At 42.1% G+C, this 22,778-nt stretch overlaps 1 protein-coding gene across 1 annotated transcript in view; it reads right to left on the bottom strand.

Annotated features, from left to right (window-relative positions):
- GAPVD1 (GTPase activating protein and VPS9 domains 1) overlaps positions 1–22,778 on the bottom strand; it is a 28,999-nt gene that overhangs the window by 5,135 nt on the left and 1,086 nt on the right. The window contains exons 2-25 of the mRNA XM_069873439.1: positions 18,218–18,420; positions 16,968–17,811; positions 15,634–15,720; positions 14,587–14,721; positions 14,277–14,466; positions 13,326–13,406; positions 12,386–12,546; positions 11,359–11,488; positions 10,369–10,494; positions 9,852–10,025; positions 9,395–9,535; positions 8,577–8,711; positions 7,893–8,012; positions 7,353–7,430; positions 6,860–7,233; positions 6,262–6,349; positions 5,116–5,196; positions 4,833–4,955; positions 4,225–4,354; positions 3,707–3,816; positions 2,906–3,065; positions 2,254–2,441; positions 890–1,103; positions 236–308 (exon numbers count right to left, since the gene is read on the bottom strand). Of these exons, the coding sequence (XP_069729540.1) occupies positions 236–308; positions 890–1,103; positions 2,254–2,441; positions 2,906–3,065; positions 3,707–3,816; positions 4,225–4,354; positions 4,833–4,955; positions 5,116–5,196; positions 6,262–6,349; positions 6,860–7,233; positions 7,353–7,430; positions 7,893–8,012; positions 8,577–8,711; positions 9,395–9,535; positions 9,852–10,025; positions 10,369–10,494; positions 11,359–11,488; positions 12,386–12,546; positions 13,326–13,406; positions 14,277–14,466; positions 14,587–14,721; positions 15,634–15,720; positions 16,968–17,811; positions 18,218–18,402 (4,128 nt within the window). The 5' untranslated portion in view covers positions 18,403–18,420. The remainder of the gene's footprint in view (positions 1–235; positions 309–889; positions 1,104–2,253; positions 2,442–2,905; positions 3,066–3,706; positions 3,817–4,224; positions 4,355–4,832; positions 4,956–5,115; positions 5,197–6,261; positions 6,350–6,859; positions 7,234–7,352; positions 7,431–7,892; positions 8,013–8,576; positions 8,712–9,394; positions 9,536–9,851; positions 10,026–10,368; positions 10,495–11,358; positions 11,489–12,385; positions 12,547–13,325; positions 13,407–14,276; positions 14,467–14,586; positions 14,722–15,633; positions 15,721–16,967; positions 17,812–18,217; positions 18,421–22,778) is intronic.

Here is a 22,778-nt window from a genome sequence, read left to right as displayed (position 1 = left end):
AGTTCAGCCAAAACCAGGACAGGTGGCCAAATCATAAAAGAACCCAGGTATCAGCCAGTGGAAGGTACCAAAGCATGGGAACAGCATGTTTTCCCTGCAGGATATTTCAGCTGTCACAGGTAGAAAAGCAAAGCCTCTCAGTGTAAAACTAAACAACTCTCTCCCTATCCCAAACAGAATCAAAACCAAGCACCCCGACACTCATACAGAAGTGCAGGAAAAGAGAAGTTGTTACCTCAGGTATCTGGAGTGCTTTGTGGTTTGCAGTCACTACTTTAGATAACCTTTGTATGTGCTCGTGAAGGAGCCTGAAAACAAACACAAAAACAAGAGTGAAAAGTAAGCAGCTGCCAGCGAGCAAACCCGGGGTTTCCCACTAGTCTGAAGTTTGACATTGCAGGGGAGATCTCCAGGAATCCATATGATCCTGATGGTCCCACAGCTGGCAGACACTGGGTCAATCAGAGACACAGAGGATTTTTCCATACAATCAAGTACAACCATCCAGGCAGGAGAGCATTCAAACAGCAGATATTCTAAAACACAAAACACAAAAACCCCAAATGCATGGAAAATACTGCACTACAGCAGAAAACAGAAGGGGTTCTGAAGCAGATCTTAGCCATTCACTCGGCATACACACTTCCAGATCTGAAAGTCGATATCCCAAGTCTTCACCTTTTATGATTTCACTCTGAGCAGTTTGTTGCAAACACAAACTTTTGCACATGATGCTAACGCACTTCCTTGTTTTTACAAACCGTTCTGACAGAACCGAGAGTTTGCACAGCATGGCTGGCTTAGTCCAGTCCGTCACATGGAGACGGCACAGCTTCCACCTGTACCAGCCGCAAAGAGAAAACAGGTACTTCAAATCACACCAACTTACTGGTCACGCAAAATATCTCCATCCTGATTAGGGTAAAACGCCAGTTTGAAAATCCGATTCATGACACTGCGTTCTATTGCCAACTGCGCATCCTGGAGCTGTTCTTCGCTGGCGTTCTGCCAGATGGCATCCTGAGCCATCGCCCCATACAAGAACTGCAGAAAATCCTCTACTTGGGCCGTTTTATCATCTGCTGCTGTGAGTTTCTGGAAGTCTGATAAAAAGTAAAGAGAGAGAACATTCAGTAAAGTAAAAAAAAATCATTCCTGATAGTTTTTTTTTCTGGAGAGAAAAGCCCAGAATCTATTTCAGACTTCTTTCTAAACAGCACTGAGGCTCCACTTTGCCCACACCCCAGTAAGGGAAATTCAAGCAGGAACACTTGAAATAAATGGAGAAATTAAAGGAAAAGCATATAGAACACATTTAGGAAAGCATATGGTCAAAACACTCAAGTCGATAACGTGTTAGTCACTTCCTGCAGTACCAGCTCTTGCACCGTCTTTCCAGCCACCCACAGAGCTAACACCCAGAACATCACTGGAACAGTCGCTGGCAGGAACCAGCACATGCAAAGTTGTCCAATGCTGAAAGGGGCCAGGGGCACAGGGGAACCCATCAAGACAATCCACGTGTACCATTTCCTACCCCTGCCTTTATTAAATGTGCATAGTTGCAACATTCACATTTATCTACCAAACACAGAACAAGCAATGCAGCCAAGTTAATGCAGCATGACCAAATCACTGGCCACTCGTCAGCTTCGTATTTATAGCAGTCTGCACCAGAAGACAACTGCCACTCACGTCTGCCAGCAGCCTAAACGTCACAGCTGCCAATTTCTCTTTTAGATCAACCAGAAATAGCTGTCTCCCTTCTGTCCAATGAAAGGGCTTTAACTCCTTCCTAGGCCACTGAGCCATATGACCAGAACTTCAGCCCCAGTATAAATCAGTTCTTATTAACTCCAGCCTATTCAGGCACATTTAGCACGCAGCACTCCATGCTCCAGGAGCAAGAGCTGACTCCAAAGTGACTTTGTTTTGCGAGAGCTCTCCTCCTGGTGCTGCTATCCCCTATGCTATGACATTTTTGAATCTTTGTTTCATTCAATTCCTACTAGTACTGTCTCCCATATCTCCTAAGGCGCAACCACAGATTCTATGCTGAGAACTGAATGTTGCAACTTAATTTATCATTTAGCAGTAGATCTAAAATAATTAACAGTATTCATGCCTATTTCATGGAGCAGGTGCTAGACGTTATGATTTAGCACAACTTCTCAGGCCAAGTGAGGTCAAATTAACTTCACCTAAACATGGAGTAAAGGAATATAAAGATTCCAGAGCCAGCATCAATCTTACCTTGAATAAACTCCCTTATTTTTTTTTCTTTGCTCTCTAGCAGTAGCCTCACACATACTGTTGTGAAGTATCTGTTGGCCACTTCTTTATCTCGCAGAACTCTTTGCAATAGCCTTTCCAAGTGCGCCTGTGTCGTCTGCAGGCCTTGGCGACATCGAGTTAAATAAGCGATATATGGAGCTCTTTTCCTAAAATAGAGTGCTCTATGTTAGATTCATAATAAAGACAGAGACTGATGGCTTTATAAACTGTTAAGTTGTAGTGCGAGACGAATATTTTGAAAACAAAGAGAGCACCTGAATTAGGACGTTCAGTCTTACACAGATTTTTCCAACTGAATCCACTGCGCTTGCAGCACTCCAGCATGCGTGACAAAACCCAATTCCAAACAGCATCTCTTGTGTGTCAGAGCTGAACATCAGCCACAAACTGATTTAACCTGAGTTTATCGCTTTCTGGACTGACTCAGGGCCCAAGGTTTTTCTAAGCCATTCACAGATAAGTGAGATAACTTTACCATTTTGTGACAAAGCAGAGATGCAATAACCCAATTTGGTAAAGCACAACTGAAACCAAAAGGGACCTTCCCAATTTGCTAGGGAATACATACATGCCTTAAAACCCATTAACAATGAGATAGTGAACAAACTACCTATAGTCCTCTGCAATAGATGCCAGCAGCTTTCGACAGGTCCTGTTATCAAAGCGGCTTACACATCGCATCGTCTCCTGCAGCTGGGCCATCAAGTTCTTGTCTTGGAGGTTAATGGCTTCAGCCAGCTGAACTTTTAAGAAGCACACAATTTCATTATCTAGTAAAGAACAAAGGAAAATTATTAAGGAGAAGAAATATAGTCACAGTGAAAATAAAACTGGTTTTGAATTTGGCAAACATTTAACAGTTTAAAACAAAGCTTCTGTATATCAGGCAATAAATGCTATTTGAAGAAAAATTTAATAGTTTTTTTGAATTTTCTAGATATCAAGGGACAAGTTTTCATGTTTCTATCTTATTTAGTATTTAGAACCATTCTGCAATGTGAAGAGGACCAGACAAGGCGACAACTTTGCCTGCCTGCAAAAAAACCTGGAATGAATGGAGGGATTCAAACCCAAGACACACATACTAAACCAACGTAGAGGCTCAGTAAATCATTCAAGTTACTCTAGCAGTACTGTAGCGCAATTCCCAACAGCATGTGTACTTTGAGAGTCTACACTACCGCTTCAGGCTTTACCTGTGCTGTATCTCAGATACTTCATTACAAAAAATATAGTTAGCAGGTTTGTCTGCAGAGTACAAAAAAAAACCATCATGGGGAGCAAAAGGCGGCCTGTGTCTTCTCTATTTGTGCCGAACAGAATCCACCATAAATGGTGTGGCGTAAGTGCCACTAGGAGTGGGAAAAGACACATACAATGTAAAATACCTGTACATATAAAAAACATTTACCTTCGGGGTCTGTGTGGTCTGGCAGACCGTTCCTTGTTGAATGTGTCAACATCGGAAAGGCAACAGAATCTGCTGAACAAAGAGCCAATCTCAATTTCTTCTTTGCATCCCTTAAAGAGGAAAAATACTTTCTTAACAAAGTTGCTGCAAGGTCTGCTCCTTCAATAAGCAGTCTGCACTTTTGGGAATTTGGGTTTGTTTTTTTAAATACTGCCTGAAAGTTATTTAATATAACGGTAATATACCAATGTTGTCAAGACTTTAGAATATCAGTTCTTTTACTGCAGCAGCTAGACCAGCTGAAAGGAATTCCCCTAAACACCAAACTGCTCTAGCCTCTCAGGTCACAATAGCCCCTCCCCTTCATCAGTTGAAACAGGATAAGTTTGAGATGCTTCAAACTAAAAGCAGGTAAAAGTTTACATCGATCCACATTAAGATCTTTGTGCGAACCAATTGTACAGCTTCAGCTTTTAATTCTACTTTGTGGGCAAGATTGAATCTGAAAATGTATTTACCTATAGGAGAAAGCAGAACTTTGTGGCTGTGCTACTTGACTTGCAGAGTCTGGGAGATCATCTGCAGACATGTTTTGCAAAGCCTCATCACGTGGAGAGTCATGCATACTCTCACCATCCCCAATAGCCTCTACGGAAATGAAAGAGACAACACTGCACTTGAAGAAAGGAGTCAGAAGAGGAAGCCAGACTAATATTCCCTGCTGTTATCTTGTTTTTTTAAGGTCAGGGGGTGGGGAAAGGAGACAGCAAATAAAACAACTCGCTCTGGATAAGTTAAAAAAGTATTTAAAAATATACAATCTAAAAGCCACTAAGACATTGCATCAGTTTTGGAAGGTAATATAAATATCCATTAATAAACAAAAGAAAAACGTGGTAAGATATGTGCTATCCTATCATATCACCTCAATGGCAATACGAAAGAGCAGGGGATATCGATTTAATTCCCAGTCTCTGAGGGACTGTCCCACAGGCTGACAAAACCTCCCCAGTTTAGAGCTCACATTGTTCAGCCATTTGTCCTGACACTGATCTAGAATGCTGAAGTTTTTATCATTAAGGAGGAGAAACCCTATTGGTGATGATTATAAAAGCCAGGTTCCCACCTGCACCATCATAGTTTACTAGAGCTCCTTCACTAGGACTGGTTCGCTTAATTGCATTTCTGTATTTGTCCAGAATGTCCTCTGCAGCTTGCGCCTGTGCACTGAGCCTCGGGCTGGGATCATCTGAAAAGAACATGAAAGCCAACAGAAAACCAACATTCAGAAAGTCAGTTGTGAACATTAACAATTGCGTACACTGCTCTGTAAGCAGATACCCAGTGGGCACTCATAATCTGAGGGCACATCAAGAGAGGAAATCACTGTGGCAGTATTATTCACATACCTTGAAGTGCTGGGTATCTATCAGGCATCATGTCATCTTTGTCTTTTTCTTGTTTTTCTTTCTTCCTAAAGGGAATCGGAGCTGCAAATGCAAGGAACCTTATAAAAGGCTGTTCTAAGACAATGCCAGATCAAAGAAACTTTCAGAAAGTGGCTAAAGCAGAAGTTTGTCATCAGGTGAACTTCAGTAAAAGCATAAGCCTGACTGTGGGGTGGAGCAGATCTGTGCTGTCACCAGCTGTAGTAAACTCTGCTTTTAACATACACGCTGCCAGGAGCCAGGAGAACAGCTGCCGGGTGCAGCACGCTCTAGGCCAAGGGAGTCGGGGAGCTTCCCGTTTTTATTTACACATTTATTCATACTTTAGTTAGCCAAAAGCCCTAACTCAAATATTGGCCACGACGACATGCATCTTTCCTGGCGACTTGTTGCCTTGAGTTTGTGGGGAAGATGCAAAGCCAGCATACTGTGAAACAGAAAAGCCAACCAAGTGGTATTAAAATACTACAACATCATCTAAAGTCACACAGACACTGCAAGGATCACTCTGGTTCTTTTCTAACTGAAAGTCTGTTTTAAAAAAGGGTTGGGATATCTAATATTGCACACATTGTTCCATCCCCAGCTGTCATCATTTGCAGCATGAAAACCAAATATTACCTTGAACATGCTTTGCTTTGTAAATAACCAAGGTCTAATTTCCACTCACACCACTACAAGAGATACCCCAAGTTATCCATACCCTTCAGCTGGCACACTGCCACCCACAGAGAATTAACACAAGTTCTCAGGGAAGCTGCAGTGAAGTTAACACCACATGACTACGAAATGCTTGGCCTCGCATAAGGATTCCAAGGTTACCAACTGATTGAGATAACACAATGCCTGACCAAATTCCTTTCAGCTTACACATATCTTTACAAACACTGCATGCTTCGTACTTCAAAAATCCTCTCTTTATTGCAACACTTGCAATTTTATAAATAAAGAATTCTTTATGTTTCAAAATTAAACAGGAGAGGTACTACTCCGTAACAAACCTATGCCAGTCTGGTCAGCTTTTCAAAGTGAAACTGTAAAAACTTCCCAAAAAAATGACTGAAGACACAATAGTGTGCACTCTTACCAAACCAGACACGGTCCTACCTTTGGGCATTGCAGACACAAAACGTTTCCTCCACCAGGGCTTGTTTCTGTCTGACTTCTCATCATCGCTGTCTTTTCGTTCTTCTATCTGTAGAAGGGCAGAGTCTATATTTGAGCATTTACCATATCAAGTGTGAAGATGAAATTTCTCCTTCCCATCAGGCATTGCTACATTGACTAAAACCAGAACTACAGTAGAGCACAGAAAGCCACAGCAGCACAAGTTAGAAAATATCCCTCCTGAAGAGGGCAGTCTACAAACGCAAATCCAAAAACATGAAGAAACAGATTTCACTTATTTCTTTACAAAAAAAAAAAAAAATCACTTTTCAGGCTGCTGCAGTATTTTACATTTAAACACCACAACAAATCTATTCCTGAAGTCCCACCAAATCAAGTAAAGCTCATCCTGTAAATTTAAGAGATTCTGCACATCAGTAGATTTAGCTTGCAAAACATTATTTGCCAGTGTTTAAAAGGTAACAAAAGCGCATTGTAACTCATTGGCAAAGCACATTTAATACCAGCTTTCTGGCATCAAACGCATCGTTAAAGTAGGCATGCTAGAAAAAAGTAAAAAGGTAAATAGAAGCCTTACCTCTCCCCTAGAGGAGTCTTTACTGGGAGACGAAGACGATGACTGAGATGCAGCCACCAGAACGGCTGCTCCAGCACCGGTGGTCGGCATGGGCAGCTCCCTCTCCTCATTACCAGGACGTCTGTTCCACCCAGGATCACTCATAGGTCTCCGAACTGATGATACTATATCTGAGCTCCTGCTGCGGACTAGCCTCTCTGGATAAGAATGCCTCTGCTTGAACGCTTCTAAATCAGTTGGAATTAGAGTGTGAGACCCAAAGTTTGGCAATCGGGCCTCATTACCTCCCACAGCTCCTTCCAGGATCGGAGGATCTGGTGGCGGGTGAGAGGGTCTTGCATAGTGTACTTTAGGCCTTACTACCGCTGACACCCCTGCAATCATAAACATAAAAGAAGCCAAAGACATTTCAGATTCTACTAAATTAGCCAGTACTAACACAGAAGCATTGAAAATGCCTGGTTTTCAACAAATCTTATTCCTTACAACTCACCCTCATTTGATGACAGAGGGTCAAACAACGCAAGCAAAGAATCTGTCTGCGAAGGAGGAGCTGTCAGCTGACTGGCTCCTGAAATTAAGGGAGGAAAAGGTTAGCGCTGTGCCAAGAACTACCTGCACCGTAAGGGACACTGGGAAAACAGCCCTCAGCAGCAAAAGGTTACAGAACTTACATTGCAAAACATTTTTTAAGATATTCTGACATGGAAAGACCTCTGTAGCACTGAAATGATCAAAGAATCACATCACAGAAAGTGGGGAAATCTGGAGGAGCAGCCCAGTTGCAAAATGCAAGAGGACAGTGAATGTAACCAGACTGGATTAGGAAAAGGTGATCTCAGATGTTGTACTCAAGCTCTAGCACTATAAAGTATTGGAGCCTCTTCATCAAACAAATACAGTGCCAGCAAATACGGAAAATGTCAAACCTAGCCGCCAGAACTTTTAAAGTGGGAGAAATTGTAAAATCGAAGGATTCTACAAACGTCGTTTGTGAGACTTCAGTTACCAAATTTACAGGTCAGTAACTTACCGTGGGCCGTTTCATCCATGTCAGGACTGGTCACAGAATCTTTTCCCCCAAAGTCAGAGCTGCATTCAGACCTGAGATCCTCAATTTTGTTAGGAATATCCTCAGATGTTGCGCTAATACCTTACACATAACAAAAGAAGCATGGATAATAGTCATTCAGAGTAAAAGGAAACAGGATCCTGAAGCTGTTTAACTGTTCGGTGAACACCGCAACAAACAAACACCTAAAGACATTGTGAATATCTACACTCCTAAAGTAACATTTCATTTCTGCTCTACACCTTCAACTGTTATAGCATAGCCATAAATGCACTGCGACAATGGCCATCAGAAAGACATTTCAGTCTTAAATGCTTTACAAAAAGCAAAGAACTGAAGCAGATATTTGCTGACTTAGTTAAATAAAAAAGTCCTAATAATAAAACTAAACACAAGAAAGTTACGAGTTTCCTCAAAATCAGTACTCCACTGCTAACTACTGCCGTTGTAGCACAGGGTATTCAACCCTCTGCAACCTTTACTTCTTCTGTGAGATGAACAAAGAATTACAGCTTTGAATATTCCAGAATGAGTGCAAAAAGTTATTTTATGAGAGAAATGATGTACAACTAAAGAAAGCTCAGCAAAGTGGATGTTGGCTGTGTTCTAATAGAGCATTGTGTTTTCAAAGACAATGAAACATACCTGATACAACGCTGAGGCCTGGTGTGCTGGGTCGAGAACTGACCTCCCTTACATCTGTGTCATCAGACGTGCTGCCCAGCCCAGAGCAGCTCTCCAGTTCTTGTAGTCTTTCCTCTTGTTTTAAGTCTGGGGCCTCTACAAAAGAGAGACAAAGGAGAGTAGAGAGAAAACATATTATTACCGAATGCCATGGTACCTTAATAGTCATATACAGAAGGAAGGGGGGACATGTTGATTTAGAGAGAAAACATATTATTACCGAATGCCATGGTACCTTAATAGTCATATACAGAAGGAAGGGGGGACATGTTGATTTAGTATGCTAAGTTCTAAGCTAACTCAACCACTTTAGCAAGAGTTTTCTCCCTATATGGGAGGCAGGACTCTACCCAGATAGCAAAACTCTTATCTGCACGCCATTCTGAGAAGTTTTTATTTGTTTATGTATTGTATTTCTTCGAGACAACAGTATACAGTCACACTTTCACTAATCAAAGCAAACTGTGATCCTAGACAGCCCTATGTAACATCACAGGGAAGGAAAGTAAACAGAAGCTTGCTTTCAGAATCCCTTCTTTTCTCTTTTTGCCCCTTAAGAATTTCTTAAGTAACAGTAAGTCTCTCACAATGCTTTCTGCCTTCTCTCTGCCTCAGAACACTCTGTCCTTTTCATACTGAAGTATCCACAAACACTAACTTAATCCTAGGACAATAATTTCTCAAAGAAAGAGAGGAAGAGGCTGTTAGTTTGCATTACCTGCCTCTGGAAGAACCTTGATTCGCGCTAAGGAAATTAGTAAAACCCATTCGATTCTGACCTGAATCACTCGGCAATACTTCCACGCTCCATGCCTCACTTGTGGTTTCTGAGATGGTTGAACCTGTGCAGGGGTCAAGCAGCACGGATCCTGAGCCTGGCAGGCACAGCAAGCTGCCCAGCATGTTCTCTGCAGCTGCACCTGCAAAAGGAAAACCAAAGCATATAGCTCAATATAGGCTTCCTGACGACAGCTCTCATAAAAGAGAAAAATACAAGAAAATTTTAAGTATCCTTAATAAAATAATCACAAAAGGCAACGTTGAAAAGATAGAAACGAGCAGCCAAATGTATTACAGGTCATGCAAACAACATCCTCCTACAGAAAAGCTCCAGTGTGATCAAAGAAAACATGCCAATTTACAAAGAAAGGAGGGTGGCCCTGCAGCCTCGCTATTTCAGAGCAAGCACAAAGCATTTCAACACACCAGATGTACCCAGCTGAACCACCACATTACCTGCTATTTCTTGCAAACGATCTTCATCAATATTTGGATCAAAGTCACTTCCCAAGACATCTGTACTCCAAGTTTCACTCACAGTTTCTGATATATCTCTGTCATCAGTTAACCCCATCATGTCACGGATTTCAAATTTACGGAGCTTGTCATCAAGATTATCCTGAGTTGTGGCTACACAAAGATAAAAAGTTCTCATTTTTTAAAAGGCTTTTCCAATTACTGCTGATTTAAAATAGGAAAAAACCCAAACAAAACAATCCCCTTATTCTGTCAGGTCAGGCAGCGCTTTAAAGCAAGACCTGTAAAGCGCTATCAAAATCCCACGCAAAATCCTTTTCCTAACAACAGACAACAAGAAATATTTCTCAGGAAAAAAAACCCGAACCCATAAATAAATGCAAATGATTGCACAGGGAGAACTTTTACTTATTTTTTGTGAACTAGACAATTTTCCAATCTTTTTGCACAGAACCCTGGCTTTACAAGGCCCTTGTCTGAGGGGCTTTACACCTGCCTTGTTCATGCTCCAGCAGCTGCAGAGCTTCAACACCATTGCTGCCAGAAGGACCTGCACCAAGCTCCGACACAGACTCCCCTTCTAAATCCAAAGAGGACACGGAGTTGGAGCGATTGGAAGGACCTGTGAAAACAGATTTTACTGTAAACTCAATTTGAATAACAACAGTTCCTAAATATACAGCATTAACTATCCAGGACATAACTAACTACAAAGATGAAAAGAAATTAACTAGTAGTTCCAATATAAAACATTGAATTGATGAACTAATGGTACATTTGCTATGTTCTTGATCTCTATTCTATAGATACCGAACCCACACTGTGATATGTTCTTCCTGTGTTTACAGTTTAGCTATACTAATTATAATAATCAACCAATACCTTTCCAGAAACAGCTGGAATCTCACCATTACTGTACTTTACTGCAACTAAAAGGTCAATTTGTTTTCTTATTTTCAGGAGAGAGAGAGCAAGAACTAAATTATGGAAGTTACACAAACTAATGCACACCGAGTGATCTGCACAACCATCTTCAACATCATAAATAAAGCTGCGCTTTGTTGTGCCTAAGGTTCATAAAAAGGAATTTTCCAGAGTCCAGAAACTACTCCAAGATCTGTAATAGCTTATTAAAACATGATGAAAAACCAGTCTGAGAAGTCCAAGTTTAGAGTTAAGTTCAGTTATCTTGATAATTAGCACTGCACTTAAGTTTCAAAAAGCTCCCCCACCCCTCTGTTTTCTCCTTCAAGATATGTTTCTTTATTTCCTTCCGAATTCTCAGACTCAGTTACGCCTTTGCAGGTCAAAATTTAGCTACAGACTTTTTTGTTTGAATGGCTAAGAGAAAAGAGAGGCTCTCAGGGTGAGACCGCACAGCCTCCAGAACAGCAGTTGGCATGCTGTATTTAACAGAAGGTCCTCAGATGCTTTAGGGGTTAAAAAAAAGGGACAAAACTTCTTCAAGACTTAAGTAGCCCTTCACCTTCAGATATGCCTTCCAGATTATCACTGCAGAGGGAAAAGCGCAAGGTTTTATCAGGTTTACCATGCAGTTTGTTTTCATCAACAGGGACATCTCCTTGTCCACCATCTGCAAGCTGCATATTTAAGACCTGGAGAGTGGGAGAAAGAAACCAGACTTCCTTAAAGTAATCTATTTTTCAGATAATTAAATAGTAAGCAAAACACTGCACATATTTTTTTGCATTGTTTTATCTAAATGTTAATGGCACAATCAGATTTCTAACTTCTGTATGAAAAAAGACAGCTATCTCAAAAGTCAGAGCCTGGAGAGAATGTCAGGTAACCAAGACCTGAACATAAGGCGAGTCCTGATAATGGTGGAGCCACCAGTTCCCTCACCACTCCATCAGAACAATATAATATGGCAACCAACTGTTACGAAGCTGCAAGAAGAGATAATCCGAACCATCAGGCAAGGCAGCAAAGATGAAAGCAGAAGCTGTGCTACAGCTGGTGAAAGAAAAGGCTGCAAAACCAGCCTCACCCTAAGCAGCACAGGCTGAAGGCATTCATGGCAACACGGCCACAGCTCCACCCTCACAAAAAGCTGGACCTGCGCGTTTCAAGGCTGAGCTACCAAAAACGTCAGGACCAGCGTTCCAGTTCCGTCATTCACCTGTGCCACTCAATCCAAAGGACAGAACATGCAGAGAGATAATGGATTCGGTTTCTTCAGGCTCAGAAACAACAGCCTAAGTTTGCTTTTAAGCACATGAGATGACAAAGCCTCTTAATAAATCTGCCAGGTTCATCTTTCCTGTGTTAATATGCTGCTTTTCACACCTCACAGATAACCTGAGTAAAGAAACCATCTAACAAAGGGGAATTTGAAAGGTACAACTAAAAGTTTAGTAAATTAAAGTAAGGATTTTAATTCCAATTCTGGATTTATTTTGGAACTCGGTGTCAAAACTCCATTGTCGTGCTATTCGAGAACACAGAGGTTGTACTTTTCAAAACACTGAGATGTGATCAGTTTTGCATACCTCATTTTCTGACATCATTCCTGGAGTAATCTGTGGACCTGTCCCCAGAGATATCACCAGCACCTCCTCTGGCTGAACTTCTGGGATTGTCTCCTGGGAGGATCCTTCATGATCTCCATGCTGATCTGCTAGAATATTTGATCTGCTTCTGCTGCGAGTGGCTAAGAAAACATTTGGAAACATCAACATTAGGAAGTTTTTCCTTGTTTAAGAAGGGAAAAGACAACAATACAATGGAAATACAGAATAGCAGTGTTTTGAATAAAAAATGAAAAGTTGTATGAGACTTTGAGAGATGGAATGAAGTGTTTAAATTTGAGTACTGAACTGTGAAAAAGCAAATTCCCAACTTAAAAGTTTAAAGAAGCAAGCTATGCTGTTTGCCCACGCAAATTCAGTGCTTTCCAATCACAGAAAGACCCTCAACAAATTAATTGAAAAAATGAAGAAGTTACCAACAGAAAAAGTTCAGGTTCCTGTGCTTTATAACTGTTTAATTAACTGATTTAGAAGTTCATTTTCCTAAAAAGCAGGGAAATCTTACTCTACCAGGTGTCTCAAACCCAGACACACAATTCAACAACCGGTGTTTTACTTTTGGGGTTTTTTTTTGTCTTTTCAAGTTGCCTCACACCCCCACATTTGGTACCACGGAAGCAAAACCACCCACACGGAATTAAAATTTCCAAGTATGGCAGCATGACACCAGCTATTTCTTTATTTGATCCACGGAAAACAAGGCAAGTGTGCAGAAGTCACAGCCACATGTTGTGTACCTCACACAGAGGTACACAAGGCATTTGTAAAACCTATGTGTACGAACAGAATGAGTTTCATAGCAAAAAAGCAACAGATTAGCACAGTAAACCACAGGCATGCTTAAGTCATGTGTTCCACAGAGAAGTGTCACAGAGAAGAACAGAAAGAGGGCATTACCCACCAAAAGGGGTTACTAGAGTTATGTGAGCAGAAAGATTGGTAGCAGAGGTATCCCAGGCAGTAATGGCTGCCAATTGCTGTCCTGGATTTCGAAAGCATTAAAATGAAACAAAAGAAATAAAAACTTTGAGCAAAAGCTATTTTATACCATAAAATAAATTCTGTTCTGCCACTACTTTATAAGTACAAGACCAGAACCATTCAGAAGCAGAGATAAAACAACATGGGATAGGTTTGTTTGGGGTTGGTTTGGGGGGAGGTTGCCACTTACTGGGCTCTGCATATTCTCATGCTGTTACACGCTACCACCAAACCTCTCACACAAACAAAAATACCCCATGTGGTCATATTCACGTGAATACACACTGAAGAAGAGCACCACACATCCTGTTTTAAGAGAGAATATACTCAAAATGGAAAAGTTCAAGACCCAGAAATCCTATGCGAAGAGAGGACTAAACTCCAACAAATATAAAATCGCATTACAATGTACAACAATTGGAATTAGACCAGACAAATAATGCATAAAAAAAAGTTTCTCTTCTCAGCACATACTCTAAAAGTTCTGCTCTTGCTTCTTCATCCTTCTCCTTGTTCACTGTTGCGAGATACAAAAATTTTAAACTTAGTCTATCCCACTAATTAAACGCCATCCTACCACTTCTGTAAGCAATCTTCCCACCAAGATTCGCTTCCCATCTTCAAACTTTCCCTTTCTTATCAGTGCAGTAGCATGAATACCAACCACTTCAGCATTTTTCACGTTCAAGCTCACCGTATTTGCACCAGAAAGTAAAGAAGTCACCAGGCCTTTGATGGAAAAAAGAATTTTTTGCCATCTGCACAGAAGAAATCAGAACTGAAGACATAAGCCCAAGAGATGACTGAGAAAATGGCACAGAAAATGTATCAAGAGATCAGAAATCACACAAATCTGCTTGCTCTCCCTTACCTATCGGTAACCGATTTTTTTTGTTAGCTGGAGTAGTTGCAGGAGAGAGTTGTGGGGTATTATATGGAGTCATTTCAAGGCTGCTGCTCTTCCCTGGTTTGTTCTGGGGTAAGTTTGCCAGCAAGGTTTCCAAAGCCATCCGGTCTTCCTTAAGTTGATCACTTGACATTACATTCCGCATAAAGCCAACCTAAAATTTACAATACGCATTGGTAAGAATTGCAGTGTAAATTATCAGCCTGGTTCATTCTACCTGGAAACACATGGGGACAAGTTTGCACCCCTTCTTTTTAAGAATCTGAAGTATTACCAGAGTGGTCAGCTGGCTGTAGGTCATGTAAACCACTGTTCTACTCAACCCCTCCAGCAGGTGAACAGACGACATTGGAGGAGTTTCAACTGCACGCCCATCAATAACCACATCCAGGAAAGCAGCCACACAGCTCTGCAAAGAGAAGAAACAGTTTGTAAATGAGAGACTATTACTACAGGCTGGAAAGAACAAAAGCGAAGTAGTTTAGAAACACTACAAGGTTTTGCTTCCTACTTTTAAAATCTTAGGATAAAATATCACATATCATTAAAAGTCACCGAATAGCAAGCCAGAAAACCATGCAGCCAAGTTTGTCCTTCATTCATTTTCAACACTCAAAAGTGTTCCTTACCTAAGCATCATACAATTCTTTTTAAAAATTAAACTGTCCCTTCCTGAAGAACCTGCTGAGCACAGACTAGAATTCAAACAAGGAAGCGACAGACAGTATCACTTTCTAATTTGATGGAAGGTCACTTGTAAGTAAAGGTGTAACCTCGTATGATGACTGTGTAACTACTAACAACCTGGAAGTTACACAAGCAAACCAAGGCATCACAGATCATTAATGTCACCATGCCTTCAACGAGGCTAATTCCAGTACTGCTGTGGATGATTCATACTTATAAAGGAAAAGCTGAACCAAAAAAAAGCCAAACTATGCAAAAAAGGGACAGAAGTTCCTTGCACTATGAAATAATTTGGGTGTTTCATGTAAAAGTTGTCTTCCGATTAAAATGTTTGGTTTAGGTTCAGCGAAAAAATGATGGACAGTGACGCAGCATTTCAGTTTAAAAGGCAAGTTGCTTTTACCTCATTTTTGTATTTTCTTTTAAGAAGCATTATGTCCCAGTAGAAGCGAGAGCCCCTGCCCCATAATTCTAGCACCCAAGATTTTGCTCCCAGCTTTGTGCAGGATTTAATCTGCTTTTCAGTACATGCAACTTGGAAGTGAACTGCTAAGTCCTTTGCAATGTCTGAAAAGAGACTGAAGGGGATGAAGCACATGCAAGGGTCCCAGCTGTTCTCAGTTTGGACCCTTACTTTGTCAAATTTAGCAAGGTTGCTCTTCATCCGCGGATCCCCCTCTTCAGAACCCGTCATCGCCAACTGCTGCAGGAGCCTCCCAACCTGAAATGAAAAACGAACTATGAGGAATAAGCATTTCAAAACACCACCATGCTGACCCTGATACAAACCCCAGCTAAGACAACACTTCCGTTCTAAACTTTCATTTAATACTCCAAGAAACGCTTCTGGAAAAAAAAGCAAGCCATGTCCTTGCTTCCGGGGCAGGAAAAAAACCCAAGCTTTAGAAAAAAGCAGTCATTGCATTTAACAAGAAAATCTGCACACACAGTATGCTACGAGCATCCATGCTCCCCCCTTCCCAGGAACAAAGCATGGTTTGTTTTTGCAGCACGTCAGAACCAAGAGTTGAATCTAGGTCACCTTAAACCCAGAGATTTTAAAAGGCTGTGTATGTTTTACTAAGCATATATTGGAGGAAAAAAAAAAACTGCAAGAGGGCTCACCCTTGTTTCAGAATATATATTCCTTATTAAACCCCAACTACAAAACAACTCTCGATTTTACAGTTGCCAGTTGCAGGCTCTGCTACCACATGCAAGCAGGGGCACAGGAGAGGATTGCTGACAAATTTTAGAACACTGGCCGGCCCTGGCAATAACGGTGGAGTGAGTTAGGCTTGCCAGAACGCTACACAGTGAGAATCACCCGCTGTCCAGTTTATAGGCAACTTTAAGATGCCGGGTTTGTTACTCGTGTGGGGAACATGCTTGGTCAAACAAGTGCTGCCGAATACCCTCAGGCTGCACCTCTACAAACTGTCAGCAAATTGCCCAAGAATTCACACAGGGACCAAAATTTGTCATGAGGGCTGGGGGACAGTCTAAACTCTAATAAAAGAGCAGCTAGAACCCATCAGAAACCCTGGGCACTACTGCCAGGCAGGTAGGGTTTTTCTGCAAAGTATTTCATTGTTTCATGCAACACCTGGCATAATCTTTAACATGAGCCAGGACAGCATGTTAGCTTACACACCGTCCAGAACTTTACTGACAGACCCCTTTACCCCTCAGTTTCCATTTCTCATAACAGCTCTTAGAAACCCCATCTGCAGCTCTCCTAAGAGACAAAGGAATACATGCTATTGTTTTTAAGTCACTATTTTAAGCAAACATAAAACTTTAAAGCACGCCTCTCCAGCCACAATAACACAAGTATTTTGTTAGCATTACAGTGCCTTTGCTGCAGTAACACCAGTTTGAGTGAGGTAAAAAAAAGGCCAAGAACAATTCCCATAGCTGGGGGGGTTTCTTTGGGTTTTTTTGAGATTACTTGAAAATGACCCGTACCTGCATCAGATTAAATCTCGCCACCTCATTTATAGGAGCATCGGAAATGATCCCGTACTGTTCAGGGTTAACAATGGCAGGACAGATGAAACACGCCAGCAGAAGATCTGTGCACATTGCTCTGACCTCCCCCACCTCCAGCCTGTCCACACACGAGAGCGTTTTGTACATCTGTGACACAATCCACCTCAAGCTGTGAGGAAAACAGTAAGTGTTTTGTTTGAGATAGCCAATGAATTTGTTCACCAAGGTCACCAGCTTGGCCTCATTGGAGTCGACCATCTCTTGGACTCTCTGCTTGAACTTCTCTGTGCCTTTCTCTCCAAATAATTTTTCCTGTTGTACGGGGGAGAATCTCTCAATTAACTTGTTTGGATCAATCTCCAGGTGGTCTTCATCCTCAACCAGAAGCTGCATGATTGGCTCATGCAAGGTTGCCGTAAGAAAAAGCTTTGCAGAAAAGAGTCCTTCAGAGAAAAGTTTGAACAGGATGCTGAATGCGCAGGTGCCTCGTCTCAGCAGCCGCCTCGGGTTGTCACTTTCCTTGAGCTCAAACTCGATCAGATAACGAAGGACCTGGAGGAGGTAGCTCTCGTCCTCCTGCATGATGCAATTGCCGTAAATGGAGGTGAAGACGGTGTGAATGACACTCTGAGTGTTGTCCTGGTTGAGCTTCTCTCCAGCCACCAGACAGGATGCAATAAGCCTAGGGTTCTCTCTCAGTCTGTTTAGGAATTCTCCGTAAGCAGACTCCTGAAATCCCAACTGCTTGTACCCATCCACAAACTGTGTATCCTCCAAGATCTTAGCATGTTGGCAACACTCAGCAGGAGAAGCTTCAGCGCTTTAAAGATAAACATTGAAACGGTTTAAGTAACTCAGAAATAAACAAACTCCATAACTGACGCCACGTAGCCAATCTAGTGACAAGACTAACGCCAAGGAAAAATGTCTTTCCATATGGATAATACAAATTTTTGACAAATTCAGAAATAAGGAGAGTTCGTTCCCATAAACTATGACGAGAAACAAAACAAACACATATATGAAAAAGTGGGTAGCTTAAGCAGCCAACCAGAAAGTTTCAGATAAGTCAGATTCCCTAGCTTAGATTTGTTTTAAAACTTCATCATTAGCTTTATGAAGTGAAGGACTCCAGATACTGGGTGTGAAAAATCTGACGTATTTGCTGCAATTCACCGCATGTAGGAGTTTGGTCTCCCCAGGAGCACCCCACCCGCCCAAGTCACCTTGTGATGATCAGTCTGTCCAGGTTAATTCTTTGCTGCTTGGAGATCCATGCTGTGCGGTACAGCTTCTCAGCTGTCTTCAATACATCTGCATTGAGCCTCTGGATGAGCTGCTTTTCTGAGTTCACATACAGTCGCTCCTGCTTGAGGTGATGAGCCAGCGTGTGTATGTCCAGCTTCACCATCTTGGGCAGCGGCACTTGCTGCAAAAGAACACGAAACAGGTGAATTTCAGCAGTTAGGGAGCAAGCTCAGTCGGTCCCAGTGACAGGATAAACAAGTCATAACTTACATTGAGCAGTAAACGCTGCTGTGCCCCTTCACCTCAGCACATTAATATGTTCCCTCAAGCCCTGGCCCACTGCTTAACATCTGAGTCTGCACTTACTCCTCTGTCCTAAACCACTCCCACAGAAGGCAGCACCACCCAGGTGCTTGTGTGGTTATCTGTGGGCTGCCAAAACAAACGCCTACTCCACCAACGCTTAAGAAGCGCCAGGCTCACAGTACCCATTCTTCTGCTAAAAATATTGAGATAATAATAATACTACTGATTTTTACAGAAATAAATAGAATCCAGCAGTATCCATACCCAGATAAGGCAGAATTTGGCAATAAATTTGGAGACGTTGCTCGACAGGAGAATTCCTTCAGAAAAAATTCCTCAAATATTTCAATTTAGAAGAATATTTCCTTGGGCCACAATCCAAAAACGCTGTTTTAAAGTGAGGAAAACTAAGACAACTGTAGGATTTCTTATCACATTAGGGACAAAAATCTACAAAACCTAGTTATCTCTCAGTGTAAAATCAGCTCTAACTTCACAATGGGAAAACATCTGAGTTACTGCTTGGCGGTCAGATAAGCAGAGAGCACCACACCATCCAAAACAAGCTCAAGGAGCTAATCTATCTAAAAATTAACCATATGGAGGCAAAAACATCAGTGCATTAGTGCTGACAAGGGAAAGGGGTAGAGCCATACAGATCATACTGTATTTCCGTGGAATTAATGATTAGCCGCTTTATGTTGTCTTCCCCACCAGACCCAGCAGTCACACCGGCCACTGTGGGAAGAGAAAGGGCTTGATCCAGAGATGATCTGTAGCAGCTGTCTGTCAGGCGCCGGGGTAATGGACGTGTGCCAGAGCTGTCAGGGATCCGTCCGTGAGCCCATAAAAGCCACGCTACAGTTAAATGAAAATGTGACTTCCCACAACCCGATGAGACTCAAGAAGCCTTGCTTCACAGAACCATTCACTCCATGCTTGAGGAGCTACAAATAACGTGCCACACACTGGCCTAACGCTCTTCCCTTTCTGTGATTTGAAGATGTGTGATTCACTGCCCAGCAGAGCAGATGATCTCCTCTGAAGAATACAGATTAGCTCCCTAATTAGGCACAGGTTTTACATTTGTTGAGGCTTTTCAGTGTGTAAAGAAAGGCTGATAACAACCATCCCTGTTCCTTGTGCGTGTCATTCAGTTTTCACCTACAGTTTTAACCTCACAACCAAAACCCTGGCAGAGATGAAAACAGATGTTGTCACAAGTCTTTAAGCATAAAAACTCAGCAATCTATGACATGTGAAAGTTTAAATGCCATTCCTAGCAAATGCAGACAACTGCGTAAGTAAAGTTCTCAAAAAAAAAAAAACTAAGCCCAACCTCAAAAAGCCACACAAAATCCCAGCACCCCTCAGCAGCTACAGCTCATGCATCCAGAGATGAGAGGAAGCGAGGAACTTGAAGGACACACAGGTTTAGATGTTTCTAACTAGGACGCTCTCAGAGAAACCATTAGAAAAGAAACATTGACTTTACTGCTAAAGTTCTTTGAGAAACAAATAATGACAACTTGCAACAAATTTATTTTTAGTCTCAGAATTTAAGGGCTTGCAAAAAAAAACCAAACACATTAAACTTGGCACTGCCCACAAACACGGTAGCACCCAGGCATTAGTCTCCCAGCTACTGATATCAGCCAGGGAAAAGATGTTGCCTCCATAAAAATACACACACACACGAGGTGTGCAAAACTACCTTCTGTCTCGTCAGACGCTTCCCACCATGAGGCTGCACTAAGAGTGGCTCAGAGTTTATCAAACCTCAACAGTTTCAGTTGATGTTTTAGGGAGTCCTCCCTCAGGGTCCCCTTTTCTGGACAAAGTCAGTCCAAGTGGTTCTCTTGCTTTTGAGCAAGTCTGGGAAGGAGCAGGGCACCCCTGTGCACAGCCCGTTGGTGTCGCCTGCGTTCCTACGCCTTTGCCTTGCCAAATTTCAAAATAAGTTTCTATTTTTGTGTCGCTTGTTACAAACACATTTAACAGCAAGAGGAGCACTGATCTGGAGCTGAACCACAGCAGGTTAATGAGCACCACTGCTTTGTGGAGAACTAAGAATCCGCAGGATTTTCCTGTGGATCCGCAGGAAGTCAACTGCGCAACAGCAGTTTTCACCCTGTGTACAAGAAAAAGGGATCAGCAGCCTTCCCATCTTCATCATCCTCCATAAATCTAAACTAATGTAACCGTTACTGAAACACCTCTCTGAAGAGGAATGGCTCGCTCACTCCCCTTGGCCACTTTTTAAAAATTATTTAATCTGAAGGCACACAAGTAGAGCAAGCAACAGTGCAAATAAGTTTGTCTTCACCTTAAGTTTCTGGCAGACATTCGAGCACACTGGAGATGGAGAGGCGGTAGCTTAGCACAGACAGGAGTTCATCAGGTTGCAGGCAGGCTAAAGAAAACTTGCAACACAGTAGAGAAAACTCTAAGACCCTAATTGAGCAAGACGCACACACGATTGCTTTCAGACACTGAAACTACTAACAGTCTGTCTGGAAGGAAGAAACTATTATACCACTAACACACCTACACAGCACATGCCGCTGCCCTCCAAAAACCTCCTCCCTTTTTGATCAGCACAAAAAGTGAGCAGTTGCATTCTCCGACCTTCCCAGGCTACACAGCAGTCACTCCACACCAGCATTTGGGACAAGAGCCCTAGAAGCTGTCAGCCACAGCTGGGTATTTGGTAACACGTCACCACAGAAGGCAGCATCAACACAGAGGGACCAGCAGCCTCAGTTGGTTCTCATTCCAGAAAGTTGGCTGTCAGATTACCTTACCAATTTCTTATAAACAAAAACGTGCCCATAATTACCCAATTACCTGGTTTACGACTACCATGCAGCATACCTGAAATAACAGCTGTCTTACACAGTTGTATAAAGGAGGCAGTTCAGGAAATTTAGATGTCCAACAGTCTGCCGTGGCTGAAGAAACAACCAATATCAAATGGATCCTTCTAGGTGCAAATTATTTCTCAATCCTGGCAATTTCATTTTGATATGAAAACATTTCAATCATTTGTCAGTTATTCCAAGACCACTCAGTAACGAGCTGAAAGCTGTGACACAGTAGGAGATGCTCAGCACAATTCAAACGATTCACTTCGTGATGCTCCACCACATCAACAACAAAGACTGCATGACCTGACAGCATCTAAGGTGCTTCACCCTGCTGTCAGCATAAGTTTGTTCAGAACCCCAGACAATCTATGCCTTTGATGAACAAAGGACATGGATTGCTTCCCACAGTTAAAAGTCATGGAGAACACTGCATTTAATCTGTAGGTACAGAATTCCACCTTATGAAGTACGTGGGTTTGTACGGTGGCACGCAGAAACAAGCAACATCTCTGATAATATTTCTGCATTTCAGTTGACAGAAGAGAGCTACAGCAAAGTAGTAAATACTGCTACCGCACCAGATTCTTCTTCCTCCTCCAGCGTTTCCTGATCAGGGTTGCTCCTCCTGAGTCTCGCTACGCAATACTCCACTTCCAAAGCGAGTTTGGGCAGATCTAATGTGGGCAGGGCAGGGCAGGGCAAGGCAAAACTGAAATCGCTCTGTCTTACTGAAAAATAATTCCTAAGCAAGCTTGAATAGCTTCCATGCCAGCTCACCCCAGATGAAGTACCTCTTTCTTTACTAATATTTGTAGTAATAACTAACAAACCTTGTTTCTTTGTATAAGCTAACAGCCAGTCTCCCACAGGTGAGCTAAACGTATCCATTTTTCAGCAGGATAGTTCCCCATGGCCCCGGAGTTATCTGCTGAACCCTCATGTTACAATACCCGCCACCTCAAAACACACATACAGCTGCAAAACGCATGTCAGTTTGCTACAGTTCAACATTCTAATCAATATTAATAAGCAACTCGTACCTCAAGTTTGCTTCTGCCCAGCGGCAGCTCTGCCACCAGCACCGAACGCACAGTCTATCCTGCACGACTCATGCACAAGTGGCACCTTGCTTCTCCTGCCCTTAACAGAACTTAGGAGTAACAGCCAGATCAGCCAGCTACTAAGTTATCTGTTATAATATTACTGTGTTGTACAAAATCAAAAGCATATAACTATGCTAAAATCTGCTCCAGCTGCTGCTGATGGTAGAAAGAGGAGTTCCCCTTACCTAAGGAGTCACACTGATAAACTTTCAGTCAGAAGAAGGGCAGAACTTCAACCGGCCTGCTCCAGGCCACTCCTCTGG

This window comes from Phaenicophaeus curvirostris, chromosome 20 (assembly GCF_032191515.1).
Source record: "Phaenicophaeus curvirostris isolate KB17595 chromosome 20, BPBGC_Pcur_1.0, whole genome shotgun sequence".
In the NCBI taxonomy this organism is placed as follows: Eukaryota; Metazoa; Chordata; class Aves; order Cuculiformes; family Cuculidae; genus Phaenicophaeus; species Phaenicophaeus curvirostris.
Note: the sequence above shows the minus strand (reverse complement) of the source record. Positions and strands in the feature narration are given on the sequence as shown.